The sequence below is a fragment of the Herpailurus yagouaroundi genome, unplaced genomic scaffold (assembly GCF_014898765.1).
Source record: "Herpailurus yagouaroundi ecotype Mexico unplaced genomic scaffold, PumYag 208, whole genome shotgun sequence".
Taxonomy (NCBI): Eukaryota; Metazoa; Chordata; class Mammalia; order Carnivora; family Felidae; genus Herpailurus; species Herpailurus yagouaroundi.
In genome coordinates, this window is record NW_024412439.1 from 2,676,984 (window position 1) to 2,699,748 (window position 22,765).

Sequence of the window (22,765 nt, forward strand, 5' to 3'; positions counted from 1 at the left end):
ATCTGCCATGTGGATGGCTGTTTCCACATCCACGTGTATGACCTCAGCTCCTCTATTCACCCCACTACTCCAGCAGGGCTGTGCTGCTCACTGCACAAACTACATAAGGGTACTTGGTGGCCTGCCTCCACTCCACATTAGCCATCTGTCCTCACATCCTGACCTGGTCATCAGCAACCATCTCTATTCTCTTACCGGAAATTCCTTTCCAGGTTGCTTCTTCGATTACTCCAATAAGATAAATAAATCTCGGACCCCCATCAAGATTCCCAGTCTGTTGAACCCACTTCTCCACCATTCAGCTCTCTCCCTCTCCTACTTCTCTTCTTATGCAGCTTAGCTCCTATGATTCAGCATTTGATACACACACACACACACACACACACACCACACCTATCTATCCTCATAGACAACTCCCTCTCTTCCTTTCCAGAGAAAACTCTGGCTTTCTCTTCTTTCTTTCTTCCTGCCTCATACAACAGAACAGGCTGCTGTCCAAGCCAGGACTTCTCAATTTCAGCATCATTGACATTTTAGGCTGGAACATTCTTTGGTGTGTGTGTGTGTGTGTGTGTGTGTAGCTGTGCATTGCAGAATATTTAGCAGCATCCCTGGCCTCTACCCATTAGATGCCAATAGCACCCCTAGTCACAATCAAAAATGTCTCCAGACATTAGCACATTTTCCTGGGTCGGGGTGGGAGGTAAATCCCCCCTGGTTGAGAACCACTAGTCGAGGCTCATCCTTCTGCTTGTGCCTGGGACTCCACCTCCACCCTCACATATATACAATCTTTTCAGGAATCATACAGTATGAAAAACCCTTTCCTCTCCTGTATGGTCAGAAGCTCTTTCTCAACTGGATTCTTTTCATAAATATTTAAACGTCTTTAAAAAAATCCTTCCTCAGCCACGCTTCCATCCCCAGCCATCAGTACCTCTTCTTCCCTTCCCCACCACATCTTGCAGAAGTTGGTTATTCATCCTGCCTCCTCTATTCCTCCCTCCTCTCTCCTTCAACTATGACTCAGGGTTCTTGGCGTTCCACCCCTGTAGCTTTCACTACGGTTTCAAGTGGCTTCCATGTCTATAACTGCAGTGGGCAGTTTTTAGCCTGTGGCCATAGGCACAATGGAGGAGAACTAGATGGAGGGAAGTAAAGGTCATGAATTTTGTCGTGATCCGGTGGATTTCAGGTGTGTCAGAGGCATACTGGAGGAGATGTTGGGTGGACATTGAAACAATGAGGGCTGGGGTCAGAGGAGAGGTCTGGGGTCAGAGGAGAGGTCTGGGTTGGGACATAAACTGTCTGGGTCTCCCCCAGTGTACGCAAGGATATACGGGTGTATGTGTGTGGGTAACTAATGCCACAAGTGTAATGTTGAGTACCTTGGCAAGGGGGCGATAGAGGGGCAAGTACCTTGGCAAGGCTGTGGAGAGCAATTATGATCACTCGAAGGGTTTTCAAAATGCAGATTTCTGGGCCCCACCCCCAGATTTTAATACAGGAAAAACTGAATAGCCTCCCTGTGATGGAGAATTGTCATTTTTACCAAGTTCCCAGACGATGCTGAAGCTGCTGGTGCAGGTACCACCACATTTTGAGAACCACTGATCTAGAGCGAGGAGAGGAGGCCCAGGGCTCGACTGGAGCGTTCCCACACTTATTAGCAAGAAGCGGAGGTGAGCCCCTGAGGGAGACAGAGAGGAAGCACGGGGGAAGAAACACCACCACCAGTTCGTGGATGGAGAGCTGCGAGGGTGAATGTGCAGGGGCCGCAGGACTACATCTCCCAGGATGCCTCGCGCCGGCTCTCGCCCGCCCCCTGGAGGCGGCTGCGGGAGGCGCGGGTGGGATCCCAGGGACCTTTCGCGGAGCATCCGTGAGCTCGGGGAGCCGCGGCGGCTGCGGGCTGCGGCGGCGCGGCGGGAGCGAGCGGAGCCGGTGAGTAGGCGCCGCGCTGGTCGCCGGCTCTTTTGCGCCTCAGCTGCGTCGTCTTCCCGGGTCGGGCGGGCGAACCTTGGGGTCCGAGGGTCCAGGCAGCGGGGCGCAGGACTGTCCGTCCGAGACGGAAGACGCGCTGTTGCCGTTGTCGCTGCGGTGGCCCCGGTCCCCCACCGCCCGGCGGGTCCCGCCCCCAGCCCGGGACGGACCTCCTACCCTGTCCTGCCCACCAAGCCCGGGAACTGCGGGACCGGTGCCGCAGGTGGCAGCGGCAGGGGGCCGCCCCCCTCCCTTCCGGGCCCCAGGGGTTGGCGTAGGAGCCCAGGACAGAGGGCCAGGTGACCCCAGAGGATTGCGGCCCTGAGAGGCGCCCCCAACCCTCGCCGCGGTGGGACAGGTGCGTGGGCACGCCCGGCCGGGGCTCTCCCGGCCCCCGGAGCCTCCCGCACCTTTCTCTTGGTGCTGTCTGGGGGATGCGTGTATGTCGGGGACCGGGTAACCCTTGGCCATCCTCCGCGTCCACAGAGCTCCGATCCCCCTGTTGGCCTGGGGTGACCGGGGAAGGCGCTGGCCGTGCTTCTCCCGGGTCAGCCGGCGGTGCCACAGCGCAGTGCACCTGTGAGCCCTGGGGGACCGTTTGGATGCTTAGGGGTGGCCCGGTGATGCGGAGCCTGCCAGGAGTGCAACAGCAACGACCTCCTTCCCAAATGTGTTTGAAATGAAATGAGTTTTAGGTCCCCCCCCCCTTTCTTTTAAAGGAAGTTTGACCCTGCATATCTCATTTTTATTTTGAGCGAGCTGCAGTTTTCAGCACGTAAGTTTATATAATAAGCAGTATAAGGCTTGGGAAAAAAAAAAAAAATTTACTGCGAAGGTGCTCTTCCTTGCCCTCTATCGGAAGAATTATGTTGGACTGGTTGACATGCTTATCCATTAGTAACTGCGGTAGCTGGAGGCAGGAGATAACGTGTTTTTGAGGGGAGGTACAACTCAACTCTTCAGGACAAATTTTGGTTTGAGAAGATTTTGGTTATCCGGTTGCAAACACGAAGCTTTTGCAACGTTTAAGACGGGGGAGGAGAGACAGAGCAAGTTTGTCAACCTTCAGGTCTTACTCCACAGAAAACAGCTTTGCGTAGTACCTTTGAGAGAGCAAGCACGTTTAATTTGGTAGCTTAGGCTAGATCTGAAGCTGAGCCTTCATACGAAACTCTATCCGTTTTAATAGTTTTTCAGTTGACTTGTTTGGTTGTTGTAGGCAAATACTCTCTCTTCATGTGTTCAAAGGGAGCAGACGTCTCTTACCAATGTTTGTACTTATCTCTTATTTTCCATTGACCACTGTCTCCACAGTCCTGGCTATTAAGGTTAGCTAGGACAGTTTGTTTCGGGCTCGGTTTTAGGGCAGTGATCCAAGGCGATCTTCACTAAATATATTCTTACCATATTAAGTAAGTTTTCATTTATGCCTAATTACTAAGAGTTTCAAAAGTTAGGAGTCAGTGTTGAATCATTCCCCCCCCCCCAAGTGCTTGTGTATCACATGTATTGATATGACTGTGTAGTTTTCTTCTTAAAGTTGATAACATCGGTGATTATACTGCTAGATTTTCAGTCACTAAAATCCTGGCATAAATTAAAATGCACTTTTGGGTTGTTTGATAGATTCAATAAGCTAACATTTAATTAGAGTTTTAGCATTTATATTTATAAGCGAGATCGGTAACTTTTCCCTCCTGCCCCCCTTTTTTGGTCTGATTTTATAATTATGCTGATTATGTCCTCACTGAATCAGTTGGGAAGTTTTCCATCGTTTTCTTTGCTGTGGAGCAGAAGAATTATCTGTTCCTTAAAGTTTGGCAGAATCTGACTGCAGGCTGCCTGGGCTGCTGGTGATCATATTTTTTTAAGAAGTTGATAAAAAAAAAAAAAAGTTGATATCAGTACTTAACTATCTTTTCTATTTTTTCCACGACCATTGATTTTCCTCAGGTTTTCTGTTTCTCCACAGTCAATCTAGTGCTTTATATCTGCCCAGAAAATCATTAACATTATTGGAATTTAATGTGTGTTCGCATAATGTTGTAGATAGTCTTCTGTTGCAGGAAAATAGTTCTTCCACATTTATGGTGTGTTCGTCTTGTTCACACTCTTGTGTGTGTGCCTTTTCTCTTTTTTTGTATCGGTCAGGCTTGCTTCCTCCTTGCTTATTTCATTATCTTTCCAAAGCGCCAGTTCTGGATTTATTGATTAATCCCGTTACTTTTCTTTTTCTACGTCAGTAACGTACATTCTTAATCTTCCTACTTCATTTGAATTTATTTTTGCAAGTTCTAGCTTTTTGAATTTGAAGGCTTAGATCGTTTATGTAATCTATCAGTCCTCCTTCTGAACAAGGCAAGGACTTCTAATATTTTCACTCCAGTTACCTCCCATTTGGTGTTAAGCTCTGTAACTACTTCAGTCCTTTAAATTGGACATTATTGGGGCACCTGGGTGGCTCAGTCCGTTAAGCGTCCGACTTCGGCTCAGGTCATGATGTCACGGTTCGTGGGTTCGAGCCCCGCGTTGGGCTCTGTGCTGACAGCTCGGAGCCTGGAGCCTGCCTCTGATTCTGTGTCTCCCTCTCTCTCTCTGCCCTTCCCCCGCTCGTGCTCTGTCTCTCTCTGTCTCTCAAAAATAAATAAATGCAAAAAAAAAGAGAAACATTATTGCTGATGTTACTATTATACCGATTTTCTGGGTCAATATTTATTAGACTTCTGTACCTGTTTATCTTCTTCACTCTCCATTCCGTCTTTTTTTTTTATTATTTATTTTTGAGACAGAGAGAGACAGAGCATGAGCAGGGGAGGGGCAGAGAGAGAGGGAGACACAGGATCTGCAGCAGGCTCCAGGCACAGTGCCTGACGCGGGGCTCGAACTCACGGAGTGTGGGATCATGACCTGAGCTGAAATCAGGCGCTTAACGGACTGAGCCACCCAGGTGCCCCATTCACTCTCCATTCCTTCTTATATCACTTTGAATCATTTTCCTTCTCCCTGAAGTACATTCTTTAAAAGTTCCTTCAATGATGATGCATTCTGTTTTTATAATATCTGAAAATGCCTTTATTTTGCCTGCACTCTTGAATTTTCGCTTCACTAGGTTTCTCTAGTCCATTGATTTTAAAGTTGTTGTAGTTTTTTTTTTTTTTCCCCCTTAGCAGTTTTTAAAGATGTTTTGTGCCTGGAAGGCTTTGGGATCTCTAGTCTGCCGTATTGCTGAAAGAAGGATGGAGATGAGAAAACAGAAATTAATTTGTAATCTAATGAGCTGTCAGTTTTTGTGACATTTTTCTGCATGAAATTGTAGATTTATTTCCAATTTATTAATTACAAATTATGTTCTCTGTCTCCTTAGCTTACTTTTTCTCTGTTTCATCTATTGATTCTGAGAGTTGTGTTAAAGTTTTCCACTATGATTCCCAGTGGGTTTCTTTTGTTCTATTTCTATTAGTTTTTGTAATATGTATACTTACAGACCACCTGTAAATAGTGCTTATCTATTTACATGTATTTTTGAAGTTATGTTTTTAGATACTTTTTAATTTTTTAAAATAAAGTTTATTTACTTATTTTGAGAGAAAAAGCACATTCGTGCATGTGCAGGGGAGGGGCAAACAGAGAGGGTGAAAGAGAATCCCAAGCAGGCTCTGCGATATCTGAGCAGATCCCGACATGGGGCTCGATCTCACGAACTGTGAGACCATGACCTGAGCCAAAATCAAGAGTCAGAAGCCCAACTGACTGAGCCACCCAGGCACCCTTTATGGAGGTATAACATAAATGTTTAAAGGTACACACATGTTAAGTGTATAGCTCCATGAATTTGGACGGGCTGAACACACATATAACCAACACTCAGAATAAGAAACAACCTTTCCAACACTCCAGAATCTGCCCTCACGTGTCCCACCCCCAAGAATAACCACTATCTTGATTTCTTTTTATTTTTTTATGTTTTTTATTTTTTATATTTGAGGGAAAGAGAGAGAGAGAGAGCGAGTGAGCGAGCGAGCAGGGGAAGGGCAGAGAGATGGAGACAGAATCTGTAGCAGGCTGTAGGCTCCGAGCTGTCAGCACAGAGCCCGACGTGGGGCTTGAACTCACGAGCAGTGAGATTCGGGGCACTGAGCCGAAGTTGGACATCCAGCTGACTGAGCCACCCAGGTGCCCCCACTGTCTTGATTTCTTCAACGTTTATTTATTTTTGGGACAGAGAGAGACAGAGCATGAACGGGGGAGGGGCAGAGAGAGAGGGAGACACAGAATCGGAAACAGGCTCCAGGCTCTGAGCCGTCAGCCCAGAGCCTGACGCGGGGCTCTAACTCACGGACCGCGAGATCGTGACCTGGCTGAAGTCGGACGCTTAACCGACTGCGCCACCCAGGCGCCCCTGTCTTGATTTCTAACACAGTAGATTCGTTTTAGCTATTCTCATACTTTACATCCATAGAATCATATAGTATGTGCCCTTTTATATCCAGCTTCTTGCCATCAACCTTACAGTTGTGTGATTTGTCTGTAGTTCTGAGTGTAGTTGTGGTTTGTCCGTTCTCCTTGCTGTATGTATTCCATCATGTGTGTATCCATGATGTAGAAACCCATTTTACATGATTGACAGTTGGGTTGTTTGCAGTTTGGGGATACGGTGAATAGTGCTGCTGTGAACATTCTAGTACCTGTCATTTGTTGAATGAATGTATGCATGTCTGTTGAGTGTGTATATCCAGGAGGAGAATTGCTTGGTCATAGCACATGCCTAGGGTTTAAGTAAATATTGACAGTTTCTAAGTTATGTACCTGAGAAACATACATGGTAGCTGCCATCTCTTGGTAATTTCTGTCTTTTAGATTTTAGTCATCCATGGGGCGCCTGGGTGGTGCAGTCGGTTAAGCGTCCGACTTCAGCCAGGTCACGATCTCGCGGTCCGTGAGTTCGAGCTCCGCACCAGGCTCTGGGCTGATGGCTCAGAGCCTGGAGCCTGTTTCCGATTCTGTGTCTCCCTCTCTCTCTGCCCCTCCCCCGTTCATGCTCTGTCTCTCTCTGTCCCAAAAATAAAAATAAAAACGTTGAAAAAAAAAAAAAAGATTTTAGTCATCCTGGTGGGTATCACATTGAGGTTTTAATTCGTATTTCCCTTATGATAAATGAAATCGAGCTCTTTTGCTACCCTTAAATTTTCACACATATCTAAACATTTTTTTCCCTTGGTGTTTAAAGCTAATCTGTATATATGAACCCTTCGTGAGTAAAGCAAGAGTGAACCTTAACCTGATTTTAATTCTGCCTCATATTAAGATCATACGGAATTTGTTTTTGTTTTTGTTTTTTACATTATGCATAAACAGCCATGTTTTACTGACTATTTACTCATCATTTATAAGTTTTGCCAATTATTTGCTCTTCATTGGTTCTTTCATCTCTTGTTTTTCTACTTTGTGGATTCATTATTCCTTAAGTGAATCCTCAAGTAACTTTGTTTTTTCACCTGAGATTTTGTGGGTGGTAAACTTTCTGAGGCTTTGCACATTTAAAGTATTTTTTATTTTGCTTTTCTGCCTGAGTACTCTTGGCTGAGGATAGGATTCCAGGTTAAAACCTTTGCATTTTGGAGATAATTCTTCATTATCTGCTGGTATCTAGCGTCGTGGATGAGAAGTTTCTACAGTGTGATTTCCATTTCTCTGTAGTGAACCTGTTTATTTTCTCTGAAGCTTAACCATTTTTTCTTTTTTCTAGGTGTTGGAACATTTTACTATTTGTCCAGGGGGATAGTTCTCTTTTGTTCTTTCTGCTCAGTGCTTAGTGGCCCCTTTCTTTCCATAGATTCACGCATTTCTGTGGCACGGGGGAAGTTTCTCTTTGGGTATTTCCTTGCCTCCATTGTCTTTTATTTTCTTTTTCTGGAATTCCTATTAAATGGGTATCAGAATTTCTCAATTCATCTTTCATGTTTCACTTTCATCTTTTCAACTTTTTCTTTCATCTTCCACTTTGTTCTCAAGTGATCTGCCTCCTTATCTTTATGGGCTGCATTTTGGGAGATTCCTTGGCTTGGATTTTCCCACTCACAAATCTAGTGTTTGGCTTTGTCCAGTCAACTCACCAGTCCATCTGTTGAGTGTTTTCCATGTTGATTATCATTTATTTAACTTTCAAGGTCTCTACTTTGTAAAATTTAGTTTTTAGAATAGAAAAGATATTCAGTGTTCAAAAATCATACTGTATGTGGGGTGCCTGGGTGGCTCAGTCGGTTAAGCGTCCAACTTCAGCTCAAGTCCCGGTCTCACAGTTCATGGGTTCGAGCCTTGTGTCGGACTCTGTGCTGACTTCTCAGAGCCTGGAGCCTGCTTCGACTTCTCTGTCTCCCTCTCTCTGCCCCTTCCCCGCTCACACTCTGTCTCTGTCTCTGTCTCTGTCTCTGTCTCTCTCTCTCAAAAATAAATAAAACATCTAAAAAAATAAAAAAATCATACTGTATTAAAAAGATATGCATGAAGGTCTCCCACCATCCCTTTCCCCCATCTGCCTAGTTCTCCCTCACCCCACAAGCAGGTAGCCCCATTATTAGTTTTGTATATGTCCTCCAAGGTCTCCTTGTGCAAATACAATGTTATATGAAACGATTCTTAATCCCTCCTTTTTTTTTTTTTTTTTTTTTGCACAAATAATAGCATTATTCCATGTCCTGCCCCTCACCCTGCTTTTTTATTTCACGGTGTAGAGATCTTCACCTCTCAGCTGCTTCCTTTTCACAGACAGACTGTCCCCTCCAATCTTCCTAAGGATGTCTTAATATTCTATGTGCTGGACTAACTCTCTTTCCTTGGGCATATGTTCTGTTGACTTGCTGTCCCCATTTTGTGACGTTACAAAAACTCAGTGCCCTTGGTGTCTTTATGTTTGAGATTTCCCATTTCCCCGCCTGTCCTGTTTGCCATAGGCCATCTCCGGAGATTGCCAAGGAGTTGCACGGTGCTGCTGAGTGGGGTGCATAGTCCAGGTGAGGGAACATTTGTTGTAGGCTGCTCAGTGAGTGTGGGGAAGGGTCTCGTCGTCCTGGCTTATCTGACTGTAGTTCCCCAGTTCATCGGGTTGTCATATTCCATCCCTGCCCCATCTTCTCTCTGCCGATTCAGAGCCTGAAGCCCCTTATCATTTCCCACTGCCTGACGGCCTCCTCCCGGGCAGGTGTGGGGCTGTGCTTTGCTCAGGCAATCTCGTTTTGAGTACCCTCTCCCTTTCAGAAAGTTCTTAGACGTTCTAGTTAGCCAGTGGCACTGTTTCTTTTTGTGTGTGTGTGTGTCTAGGTGTCTTATCAATTTAATATTTTAAAGACAATACTTTTTGCCATTCCATGGATTTTTAGGCCACCCGGAAGGCAGAAGTGTGTGTTTAGTCCATTACGTCAGTCCAATCTCCAATATTATCTTTTATTTAGATTGTATTTGTAGGCTTGGGGTCCACAAGACCACCCTGAGATTTAGTGATTCCTTAGGAGGTCTCGCAGGACTCAGCACACTGGCTTATTCATGGCTGTGATTTGTTTTGTGAGAGGCTAGAAAGCAAAATCATCAAAGGGAAGAGGCACACAGCACCAAGTCCAAGGACACTGGCTCCCAAGAGTCCTCTTCCAGTAGAGTCACAGGACGTGTTTAATTCTCTGCGATGAGCCGTGACAGCATGTGTCCCCCAGTGTCGTCCACCGGGGCAGCTCACTAGAGACTCAGAGAGACTCATGCGTTTTACAGGGGGCTGATCATGTAGGGGCCCTCTGCCTAGCATATTCCAAAACTTCAGACTCCTGGCAGGAAGGCAGGTGTTCAGGATCAACCACAGTGTTTGTGCAAACAGTTTAGGCCCAGAGAGCCTCTCTTACCAGTTCTACAAATGTTAGGAACATTTGTTCCTAATCTAACAAATTAGATCTAAATCTAAATTAGATCCTAAATCTAATTTGGGAACTTCCCAAATCTAAGTTCCCCATGTCAGCCAAAAGCTAACCTCACAAGCAGGGCCTTTTTAGAATTGGAATCTCTAGGTTGCCTGGGTGGCTCAGTCGGTTGAGCGTCCGACTTCGGCTCAGGTCATGATCTCACGGGTTCGTGGGTTCCAGCCCCACATCGGGCTCTGTGCTGACAGCTCAGAGCCTGGAGCCTGCTTCAGATTCTGTGTCTCCTTCTCTCTCTGCCCCTCCCTGGCTCTCTCTCTCTCTCTCTCTCTCAAAAATAGATAAACATTAAAAAAATATATAAAAAAAGAATTGCAATCTTGGGGTGCCTGGGTGGCTCAGTCAGTTAAGTGTCTGACTTCAGCTCAGGTCATGATCTTATGGCCCATGAGTTCAAGCCCTGTGCTGTCAGACCAGAGCCTGGAGCCTGTTTCGGATTCTGTGTCTCCCTCTCTCTCTGCCCCTAACCCACTCGCGCTGTCTCTCTCTCTCTCTCGAAAATAAACATTAAAAAATAAAAAATAAATTAAAAAAACCCAACAAGAATTGCAGTCTCAAGCCTGCTGTGTTCATTCTTTTTGGCAAAATTTCCCTCTCAGTTTCCACAGAAAAAGATGGGTACCATACCTAGAGATGGCTTCTCCCCGCCAGATTATCAAGTGGTTTTTGCCCTGTCTGAGGAGGGAGCAACATTTTTGAATATTAAGGTACAAACAATGGGTAAAGACCTGTTTGCTGACTTTGGAAGAAACCAACGTATGGCACGCCAAGCAGCCGTGAGCAGGGATGTCAGTGGCAGAGCGTGGGCAAGCCACTCAACTATTTTGCTCCTGTTGGTCACTTCACGATGACAGGTGGCTTATCGAGGCGCCTGGGTGGCTCAGGCGGTTAAGTGTCCGACTTCGGCTCAGGTCATGATCTCACGGTTCATGAGTTCGAGCCCTGTGTCGGGCTCTGTGCCGACAGCTCAGAGCCTGGAGCCTGCTTCCGATTCTGTTCCTCTTCCGCTTGTGCTCTGTCTCTGTCTCTCTCGAAAATAAATAAAACTTAAAAAAAAAAAGATGACAGGTGGCTTGTCATCGAATGTAGCAATCTGCAGCTCTTAATAGACACCTTCTCCACAGACCATTCTGATCACCCCAGTCCGCGTCAGGCTCTGGTCCCCAAACTCCGGCCACGGCTCTACTCATGGAGCATTTTCTCACTTACTTCTCCTTTGTGGTTGTATTAGACGGTTTTGTTGCTTCACCCTTTGGGTCTGAGTTTAATCTCCCACAAGATCGAGAATTCCCTGAGGACCGAACAGCAATGCCTACTTAGTTATGTTAGTTGTGCCTCCCTAGTAGGGTGAAATGCTCACAGTTGGTGCCTATTAATGCTTGCTGAAGGAATGGCTACAGGGGAGTAGGAAGCCGTGTCCTCTTTATTCTGTCCCCTGCTTAGCACGTGGCTGATTTTTGTTCTGTGAGGAGGACAGTGATGTAAAACACCAAGCTGGCATTAACTGCCCGGATTGTCTGAGTTCTGTCTCCCCAAGCAGCATACTCAAAGTTTTTTGGTTTATGTTTTGGTTCAAGTTTTGGAGTATACTCAAAGGTTTTTGGTTCGAAAGGTGTTTTGAGGTCATTGAACCTGCGTGGGGGCTTAGATTCCCAAACCATTTTTTTGTCTACGTAACCCCACGTAACATATCTGGTTGTAGACCTGTTTCTTCCTTCTCCCCGTGTTTTCAGACCTCAGGCGTGGGGAATAATTAATCATATTTACCTTCTTGGCACTTTATCATCATTGATCTATGCAAGCCCTTCCCTTGTTTTGTTTACTTGTTTCTGCATTTGTTGGTTCATGTCCCCCCACCCCACCCCCACCCCCCAGATGGTCTGTGTGAGAATCTCTTTGGGATTTAGACTCAGGAGCAGAATTTCCTGGTCACAGCGTGCACCTGTGCTTCATAGAACCAAGTACGGCCAGGTCAGTCTTCAATGTGTCTGCACCATCCACCCTTCCCCAGCAGTGCACAGGATTTTAGCTTTGCCTCTTGATATGTTGACTGACAGAACTTTAATAATTAAGACATTTCTGGGGCGCCTGGGTGCTTCAGTTGGTTAAGCGTCTGACTTCGGCTCAGGTCCTGATCTCTAGGTTTGTGAGTTCAAGCCCCGCATTGGGCTCTTTGCTGTTTTAGATACTCTATCCTCCTCTCTCTCTGCCCCTCCCCTGCTCACTCTCCCTCTCCTTCTCTCTCTCTCTCTCAAAAATAAACAAACTTAAAAAAAAAAAGACATTTCACATAAAAATCCATATCCCTAGCCTCTGTTGAATAAATCCTATTTCCTCGTCGGCTAAAGCAGCCGAATGGTGGTTCCTCCTTCATGCCACAAGCTCTCCCCAACCCGGGTGGCCTCACTCGTTCTCTTGACCTCCTGGTCCCTGGAGTCATTTGGGTTTATGACCAGCCCTGTTGTATGTGAAGCCACACCTTGTAAATAAATAATCTGGCGTTGATATTCACGAAGATGTTAGATGAACGTGGTTGTGGGGTCAAGTGGACTCAGAGTTGCGAGCACAGCAGCTCATGACATCGAATGGGCATCAGACTTAATGTCCCCACCATCCTCCAGCAGCAATAACTCATTCTTTCCAACTCTTTCTGCACTGTCATTTATTTGGATGCACAAAGAGGCCTTTGTGGAAGCGGGAGCTCTAAACCAAGCATCTGCAAACTTTCTGGGAAGAGCCAGATAGTGAATATTTTAGGATTTCCAGGGTCATACAGTCTCTCTCATAACGACTCAACTCTGCCCTTATAGCGCAAAGACATTGCCAACAGGGGATGGGCTCCATTCATTTGGCCACAAGCTGTAGTTTGCCAACTCAATTATTCCTCTCTTCTCTTGTTTCTGAGGTGCGAGTTTATAGCATTCACCTAATTGCTGCACAGTGAATACCTACTGTGTGCCAGTGCTAAGATTATAATGAAGGACAAGGTACAAATCAGTCTTTAAGTATGGAGACAAATGAGCAGACAATTACCCAAGAAGAGAACAGGCCAGTGGGGCACCTGGGTGGCTCAGTCCGTTGAGTATCTGACACTTGATTTCGGCTCGGGTCATGATCCCAGGATTGTGGGATTGAGCCCTGCGTTGGGCTCCGTGCTGAGCATGGAGTCTGCTTGGGGTTCTCTCTTTCTCTCTCCCCCCTCCACCCTTTCCCTCTTCCTCAGCCCCTCTCCTGCTCATGCTCTCTCTCTTTCTCTCTTGAATGAAAAAATAAACATATTAAAAAAAAGAGAAGATAACAGGCCAAGACCAGGTGAGCACAGAATCGGGCACTGGGGTTTAGGATGAAACATATCAGACAAGACTTTCTGTAAGAAGGAGAGACCTAAAATAAAGGGGGAAGAGGCGTTAGGTGGGATGGGGCAAGGGCCTTGAGGGTTTCACTCACTATAGCTGGGGGGTAAAGATCAGGGTTTTGTGGTGCAGGGAAGGGGGGAGTCAGGACAGCGGTAGCTTGGGTGGCAAGAGGCCAAAAAGTGGGTGGCAGGAGTGACAAGGAAGAGATTGAGTCCCAAACCCACAGGCAGAATCACCAATGCGTAAATAACCCAAGGTCGATGGTGGCGATTCCACAGCTATTAAAATATGCCAGAAAATAGGAAAAGATAGAAAGTTCTCCAAATAATTTCACAAAATTAAGGTAGCCCTGATAGAGAACAGTGGGAGCCCGGCAAAAGCCAACTACGGACCAAAGCTTACCTGTGGTATCTATGCACGTATCCCAAGTGAAATGGCAAAATGAATGCAGCAGAATCAAACAAGTAACACATTTTGGCCAAATAGTTCTCACTCTAGGAATTCAAGAATGGTTCGATGTAAGGACATATGTTAGTGTAACCCATTGTGTAAATAATGAAAGGGGAAAGCTATGTAATCGCACGGAGAGGTACGGAAAGAGCGCTTCATAGGACTGGACTTTGCATCTGGTCGTTGTTGCAATGCTTTCGTTTGCCCTGCCTTCAGCGTGTGCGGTCTTCCCGGCCTGGCTGACTGTCGCCCCTTCTATTCCTCAGGCAAACCCTTGCCCGATTTTTGTATCCTTTTTCATTCATCACGTTTTCTTGTGAGCCCTCTCTCGGGTACCCTGTGTGGAGGAAGTTACCCTCTTCTCTCTAATGCAGTAACGCTCTATCCGTATCTCTACTCTCGTGTTTCAGTGGCCATTCTCCGTTTCTGTTAGTACTGAGTTGATTTCCTTCTGTAGGAACCGGGTCCTGTGCTAGGCACTTAGGTCCTGTGTTCGATACAGAGACGGATAATACCTTGCCCCGTTATTCATCTCTTCACCCTCAGAGTCATGCCCTACCCTTCTCCTGTTCTCTCTACTGGAGGCAGCCGATCCTGCCAACTTCATTTTGCGGGCTCCTTTGCCCAGATGCCACTGGCTAAGGGTGGCTAGTGAAAGACACTGGTGGAAGATTGGAAGGTGAGGGGAAGGGAGAAGCCAGGGGATTTCTTCCCCATCTTCTGCTTGGTCCCAGCTCTGGCCGAGTGACGCTGGCCTCTGGTGATACCACCTTCTTCCTTTTCCCTCTAGCCTTAAGTGTGCTGGGCACGTCCCACTCTTGCCGATCTCTGGCTTGGCTCACCATCCCACCGTCCCATTTCGCTGTTTAGCCCTTCCCCAAACCTTGTAACTACTCCCTGTATTAAATTCCCTCTTATTGAACTGCCTCTTTTGAATGCCGTTTTCTTGATTGGACCCTGCCCGCTAAAGGCAAGAGCCCTACTCCTGTGTCTTATAGGACGAATGGACATTAAAACAACTCTGATTTTTTTTTTTTTTCTGTTCAAGGCTCCTATCTTCCTTTTTCTGGAAGTACACTTCGCTTTGGGTGCGGGGACTGGCCGTGACCCAGATTGAAACAATCATAGAACTTCATACTCCCCGTTCACAAAGATTTTTCCAAGGGTGACTGTCATCCATATCGGGTTGATCACTTTTCCTTGCATAGTTCAAAATGGAGCCAGTAAAGCAAGAGGTTGGAGTTAGAAGGGTGCACGAGCTCCACGGGAGCTTGGTCCTTGTTTTGTTCAGTGTATGTCTCCAGTGCATAGTAAGTGCCCAATAAACACAACTTCATAAAATCTAAGATGCTAGAAATTTTAAAACAATTATTTTGTGTTCCACTAAAAAAGAAAAAAAAACCAGTCAATGAAACTATAATACAATGCTTTTTATTATGTACAGTAAATTTTTAAAAATGTTTTATTGTTTATTTTTGAAAGAGAGAGAGAGAAGCAGAGACAGAGTGCGAGCAGGCAAGGAGCAGAGAGAGAGCGAGATACAGCATCCAAAGCAGGCTCCAGGCTCTGAGGTGTCATCACAGACCCCGACTTGGGGCTCGAACTCACAAGCTTTGAGATCATGACCTGAGCCGAAGTCAGATGCTTCACCGACTAAGCAACCTGGGCACCCCTGCACAATTTTTTTATTTTAGACTTATTGAGAGATCTTTTACAGTTAGACATCAATGTATGTCATATTCCGTTCTCATACGTATGCAAAAAGGAAAATATAAGCAAAATAAATTGGTTAAGGTATTTCCAAAACTTCCTTACATTCAGATTTTCTGTTTTTTCAAGCTTACTTATTTTGAGTGGGGGGAGGGGTAGAGGAAGAGGGAGAGAGAGAATCCCAAGCAGGCTCTGCGCTGTCAGTACAGAACCCGATGCGGGGCTTGATCTCACAAACCATGAGATCGTGACCTGAGCCCAAATCAAGAGTCAGACCCTTAACCAGCTGAGCCACTAGATTTTCCCTTTTGAATCGCTTTTTCGTTCCAAGTCATTCAAGTCATTTGTGTCTGTGATTTTTTTTTCACAGTTAACATCCCCTCTGCCATTAGGAACACAGGTAATGTGTTGGTTGTAAAAGCATTCCTCAGTTTTCTCCAGGATTTCCTTTTGAGCTTGTGATACCCATTCTGCAAATTTGATGCTGACAACGTCCTTGATCTTAGCTGCAGGTGTCACCGGAAGGTGTTGATTAAGCAACCGGGACTCACATCCCTTCTTTGAACACCCTTGCTTGGTTTGTAGAGTGAAATATTATAGGATTGCAGTTATCCGTGAGGCCACCTGGGATGCAAACCAAGTCACCATGCTTTCTGGTGAGCTGCTTCTTTAACTGCCTGATTTTGCGCACATCCAGACCTCGGCGCTGACGGCCAATGGCAACCGTAAGAGGTATGCTGATTTCGGGGATATTATAATGTGTGTCTTAGAATTGATAGGCTGTGATATTTGTGAAGTTAATTAATTAAGTGAATCTCATGCTGCCTGAATCTGTGACTCCCACTGAGAGAATGAAGGTAACACACAGAAAGGCCTGGCGAGTGGGTGGTCCCAGATTCGCTTGTTCCGTAGACCACATCTACCTCGGTACTTCCCATGGTTTATTCATAGAAGCTGATAATTCCTCCCTCTTTTTTTGGTAAAGCTAGTTCAGATTGGTTTAATGTCACTTGCGGCCTAGAGAATCATGACTAATACAGAAGCTTTATAAAATGATTATAAACAATGTGGCACGGGCAGAAATTAGAAGTACATACAAGGCTCAGAAGCAGCATCAAGGAGAGGGGATAACCCTATCAGAGGGTCCCTCACATGTGGAGATTGACTTTCCCACATGAGGCGAGACCCCCTTCTTAGATGCTTCTCAAGGACCTTGCACACACTCTCACTTGAAATCACTTGTTCCCACCCTGCTTTTCCCACTGCTGTTTCCTAAGGTGGGGGTCCCAGACCCAATAAATAATTATTGAACAGATGCACGAATGAGTTGTGAGGAACGAAGAGAAGTTGCTCGTAGTCAGGGGCATGAATGGTACTCTGGGAAGAGAAACCAGAAAGTGCAGTGGGAAACAGTCATGGAAAAACAAGATGTATTCTGGAAACCATGAGTAGTTGGAAATGCTGGGAGATGAAGCTCAAAGCTGGGATGGCAGGAGATGAGGCTGGAGGGACAGGCAAGGACTAGGGAACGGAGACTGATGTGTCATGTGAAGATGCTGGGGCTTTATTCTGTAGGCAGTGGGAGCCAAGGAAGGATTCACATTTTTTTTTTATTGTGGTAAAGTGTACATAACATTTACCATCTTAACCATTTTCAGGGTGCGCTTCAGCGGCATTAAGGACATTCATGTTGTCGTACAACTACCTCCATCACCCATCTCCAGAACTTTTCTGTCTTCCCAGACTGAAACTCTGTCCCGCATTCAACAATAACTCCCCAGCCCCCCTGGCATCCATCTTTCTGCTTACTTGTCTCTACGAATTTGATTATTCCAGCTACCTTATATAAGCATTGAAGTATTTTTAACATGGTGTGTAAATGGACTTGCATTTTAGAACGTTCATGCTAGCAATTTTTTAGTGGGTAGATGAGAGAAGGAGGAGGCAGAGTGTAGGAAATCCAGTTAGACACCAAGGCTTTGGCAGTGGGGATGCCAAGAGAGAAGAGGACGTACCACTCAGGGAATAGAATCTTCAGGGTCCTGGGTGGAGGGGTGAAAGAGAGAAGAGCTGGTTTTGACACCATGTTTCTCTGGGCTGGGTGATACCAACCACAAGAGGGGATCCAGGAGGAGCTCCGGGTTTGAATGGGTAGCAGAAATGTGGGTACGCTGCTCATATTCCCTTCCCCTCACCACTTCTGTGAACACTGGCCTGACTTCCCATTGTCAGCACCCGCGTTTCTTTGGCTGACGATTTTCTGGTGCCCATGTTGCAACCCAGAACAGCAGAGTAAAAGTGCCAGGGAATCAACACCCTTCCAACTCCCCGGAAGCCTTCAACCAAGGATAATGGAGTTGGTGTAGGACTACCCCGGCTCCTTTCTTCTCCAGTGGTAGAGTGCTGATGTGGGTATTTTATATGCTGGTTCCCAGAGTTCCTCAGTGGGATTAAGCTTTAGGTACCTACACTGGTAACTTGCTTGATGAAGCACACTTTCATTCGTTTCTTCGCCATCTTGCTCCTCTGCCCGAGTTTTCTGGTATCACCTCCCAAATAACCAGTTTGTTCTCAAACCCTTACTTTAAAGGGGTAGATTTGGGGGAACCCAAACTAAGACAGGGTCTGGAGGAAATGATCCATTTTAAGTGTGGCATCCATGTGGATGTGGTGGATGTGTCTATTTTGCAGCTAGAAATGTAGGTCTCTGGTGGTAGATACAGATTTGGGAAGACAAGTCTGTTCCTGGAAGTTAAAACCATGAGAGTGGGTGAGATTGCCTGGGAAGAAGTAGGATGGAGAAGAGAACCAAGGTGAGACTCCTGGGAAACTCCAGCCTTTAAAAGTAGGAACAAGAAGAGGATTCTGGAGGTGCCTTGGTCGCTTGATTGGTTGAGCCACCGACTCTTGATTTCGGCTCAGGTAATGATCTCAAGATCATGGGATCAAATCCCGCGTCGGGCTCCATGATGAGCATGGAGCCTGCTTAAGGTTTTCTCTCTCTCTCTCTCTCTCTCTCTCTCTCTCCCTCCCTCCCTCTGCCCTTCTTCCCCACTCTTGAAAGTTCTCAATCGCTCTCTCTCTCTCTAAAAAAAAAAAAAGGATTCTGAAGGACTGGACTGGATCAGCCAGAATGGAAAGGAATGAGTAGAAAGGAGATGAGGGAGCTCAAGTGGAGGGAAGGATGGAGAAGGTAGGAGCAGGATTGGCCTTGAACTAGACGCTCTGTGCTATTTCTCTCAGTGTAGAGTCCAAGGAGCAAGGATGGTAATCAAGTTTAATTTTGTTTTGTTTTCCCTTGGTGGAGGATGCGTAGTTAGCCGCTGTTAGGATTGACTACAGGTGCAATTTGTGACGGGGTGGTTTCTTGGTGGTGTTTCTTGTGACAGGGGTGGTTTCTTCCCAAATTCGGTTCTCTGGCTTCTTCATACTTTCACAAGCAAAGCACTGTTCCCTCCCTAGAGACCAGCAACCACACTGTTCTGTGTGTCCCGGGGTGGGGGAGGTCAGACCCAGGTTTCTCTCAGAGCCTATGCCGACTGTTTCCCATTCCTCTGCAGGTCCCACCCTGTGATAAACAAAGTCTTCCTCATTCGTACTTGCGTTTCCCCTTAAATTGAAAGGAATCATACAATTGTCTTTTGTCACTGACTTCTTTCACTTGGCATAATGTCTTCAACGGTCATCCATGTTGTAGCATGAAGCAGTATGGCATTCCTTTTTATGGGCAGATAGTATTCTAGCATATGGATATACCACATGTTGTTTCTCCGTTTGTCATTTGATGTGTGTTTGAGTTGTTACCACCTTTGCTATTATAAATAATGCTGCTATAAATACCCCTTTACAAGTTCCTATGTGGACATATGTTTTCTTTGGGGGCAGGTATGTACATACCTAGGAGGACAATTGCTGGGTCATGTGGTAAGTCTATGTTTCATCATTTGAGGAGCCGCGAGACTGTTTTAAGAAGTGGCTGCACCATTTTACATTCTCACCAGCTGTGAATGAGGGTTTTGATTTTTCCACATCCTTGTCAACGTTTGTTATTTTCTGACTTTTTAATTCTAGCCTAGTGGGTGTGGAGTCTCATCTCATTGCGGTTTTGGTTTATATTTCTGTGATACACATTGGGCATCTTTTCATGTCGTATTTGGCCATTTATATATCTTTTTAGAGAAAGATACTCAAGTCCTTTGCTCATTTTAAAATTGAGTTGTTCTTTGTTGTTGTTGTTGCTGGAGCTGTTTATATATTCTGGATATGAAACCCTTATCAGTATCTGATTTGCAAGTAGTTTCTCCCATCCTGTAGGTTGTCTTTTCACTTTTTTGATGGTGTTCTTGTAAGCAGAGAAGTTTTTAATTGTGGTGTAGTCTAATTTATCTTTATTTTTGTTGTGCTTTTGGAAAGAATCCTTTTTTTTAAATGTTTATTTATTTTTGAGAGAGAGGGGGAGCACATATGCATACACATGCATGGGAGAGGGGGAGAGAGAGAGGGAGACAGAGAATTCCAAGCAACCTCTGCACTGTCAGCACAGAGCCTGATGAGGGACTTGAACTCATGAACCATGTGATTATGACCTGAGCTGAAATCAAGAGTTGGACACTTAACTGACTGGACTAAACTTCCCGGCTAGCTCAGTCAGTAGAGCATGAGACTCTTAACTGATTGAACTACCCAGTGCCCCTTTTGTGTGTGTGTGTGTGTGTGTGTGTGCGTGCGTGTGTGTTTTATTTAAGATTTTCTTTTTTAAAAAAATTTGTAATGTTTATCTACTTTTTGAGAGAGAGAGAGAGCGAGCATGAGTGGAGGAAGGGCAGTGAGAGAGAGAGAGAGAGGGAGACACAGAATCTGAAGCAGGCTCCAGGCTCTGAACTGTCAGCACAGAGCCTGATGCGGAGCTGAAACTCACGAACCGTGAGATCATGACCTGAGCTGAAGTTGGGCGCTTAACCGACTGAGCCACCCAGGCACCCCTTTACTTAAGATTTTCTAAATACAGGATCATGTAAATCTCTGAATATAAGTAAATGTACTTCTTCTTTTCCAATCCGGGTGTTTTTTCTTGCCTAAATGCCCTGACCAGAAGCTCCAGTACTATGTTGAATAGAAGTGGCAGAGAAGACATCTTTGTCTTATTCCTGATCGGGGGGTGGGGGGGTGGGGTGGGCAGTGCATCCAGTCTTTCACGATTAAGAATGATGTAGGCTGTGGGTTTTTAGAAGATGATTGTTAACAGGTTGAGGAAGTTCCTCTCTAGTTTGTTGAGTGTTTTTATCAGGAAAGAGTTTGGATTTTGTCAAATGCTTTTTTCCTATGTCTATTGAGATGATCATGTGATTTTAAAATATATTCTATTGAAATGATTAATTGAGTTTTCGATGTTCAACCAACTTGAATTCCTGGGATAAATCCACTTGGTCAATGGTATACATGTTTTTTTAAATGTTGCTAGAATTGGTTTGCTAATATTTTCTTAAGGATTTTTATATATCCATATTCAGAAGAGCTACGGATCTGTAGTTTTTTGTGATGTCTTTATCTGATTTTGGTATTAGGATAATACTGGTCTCATAAGATGAGGGGAAGTGTTGCTTTTTCTTCTATTTTTTTTTTTTTTGGAACAGTTTGTGAAGAATTGATATTTAAAATTCTTGTTTAGTACAATTCAGCAGTGAAATATGGGCCTCGCTTTTCTCTGTGGACAATTTTTCATTACCAATTCGATATTTTCACTTGTCATAGCTCTCTTCACATTGTTTATTTATTCTTGAGTCAGTTTTGGTATGGTGTCTTTCTAGGAATTTTTCCATTTCACTTATCTAATTTGTTGGTATACATTTGTTCATAGTATTCCTTCATAATCCTTTTTATTTCCGTAAGGTTGTTGGTAATACCCCTTCTTTCATTTTTGATTCTAGTAATTTGAATTGTCTATCATTTTTTCTTGATCAGTCTTACTAAAGGCTTGTCAATTTTCTTGGTCTTTTAAAAGAAGCGCTTCCAGTTTTACTTATCTTCTCTATTGTTTTTCTGTTCTCTATTTCATTATTTTTTGCTCTAACCTATTATTTACTTCCTTCTGTGTGCACTAGGTTTAGTTTACTCTCCTTTTTTTAGTGTTTTAAGGTGAAAGATTGAGCTATTGATCTGCGATCTTTCCTTTTAACTGTAGGCATGCTGGCAATACTGACTCCATCTTTGGCCCTCCATCTTGTTCATGTTCACTCAATGACCTCTCTTGGAGCTACACGTTCTCTTGGAGGTTAATATACATACCTTAGAAATGCCCGCCAAGGCTGGGATGGGGTGGCTTGCTTTGTCCCTCCTCAAGTTTGGTAAAAAGATAAAATAGTCTCTTCCCTTCCTGAGGCATAGGTGGTGCCACGAGGCCTAATTAAATGTTAGATGTCAATTAGGTGCATGCAAACCCTTTGAAATGCATGGGAACCCTTTGATCTCACTACAGCACCCTTCTGTACACCCCCTCATTCTATAAAATCTGTAGATGAAGGTCAGGACTTTGCAGAGAATAGCTGCCCAGCTGATTGGATCATTGTCTGCCCAATCCCTCCTGTCAGTTAATTACCCTGAATAAAACTCTCTAAACTGTATGGGGTTGTCTTTTTTGTTTTCCAGTCTCAAAATGCCTACTCAGTTTGGGAGATACTTACTTGTCTCTTCCCTGCCTTCGAACATTAACATAGCTCCTTGCAGCTGTCGGTTTCCCTCTCAGCACTGCTATCGTGGCATCCCATACGTTTTGGTATGTTAATTCTTCATTTTCGTTCATATCAAAGTATTTTCTGATTTCTCTTTTGATTTCTTTTCTGACCCGTTGGTTATTTAGGAGTATGTGGTTTAATTTTTATGTATTTGTGAGTTTCCCAAATATTTTTCTGCTCTGGATTTCTAACTACATTCCATTTTGGTTAGACAACATTTTTGGAATATTTTTGTCCTTTTAAATTTATTGAGGTTTGTTTTATGGCCTAGCACACGGTGTGTCTTTGAGAATGTTCTATGTGCACTTGAGCAGAATGTATATTCCACTGTCTTGGGTTGAGCGTTCTATAGATCTAGTGTTCTAATTGGTTCAGAGTGTTTTTCAGATCTATTTCCTTGTTGAGATTCTGCCTAGTTTTGTCTATTATTAAAAGTGGATATTGAAGTCTTTAGCTACTGTCATTGAATTGTCTGTTTCTCCCTTCATTTCTGTAACTTCTTGATTCATGTATATTGGTGCTCCATTATTAAGTGCATATATAATTGTTATGTCTTCTGATGAATTGACTCTCTTAT

At 44.8% G+C, this 22,765-nt stretch overlaps 1 protein-coding gene across 5 annotated transcripts in view; it reads left to right on the top strand.

Annotated features, from left to right (window-relative positions):
• The first annotated feature begins 1,861 nt into the window (after positions 1-1,861).
• The window catches only part of SPECC1 (sperm antigen with calponin homology and coiled-coil domains 1), a 285,514-nt gene continuing 264,610 nt past the window's right edge, over positions 1,862-22,765 (top strand). For 2 of the 5 annotated variants that reach the window (XM_040453086.1, XM_040453088.1), the window contains exon 1: positions 22,110-22,229. In XM_040453086.1, the coding sequence (XP_040309020.1) occupies positions 22,110-22,229 (120 nt within the window). Of the gene's footprint in view, positions 1,945-22,109; positions 22,230-22,765 lie in introns of those variants that run through there. The other 3 variants (XR_005783992.1, XM_040453093.1, XM_040453091.1) reach the window with 2 other exon arrangements.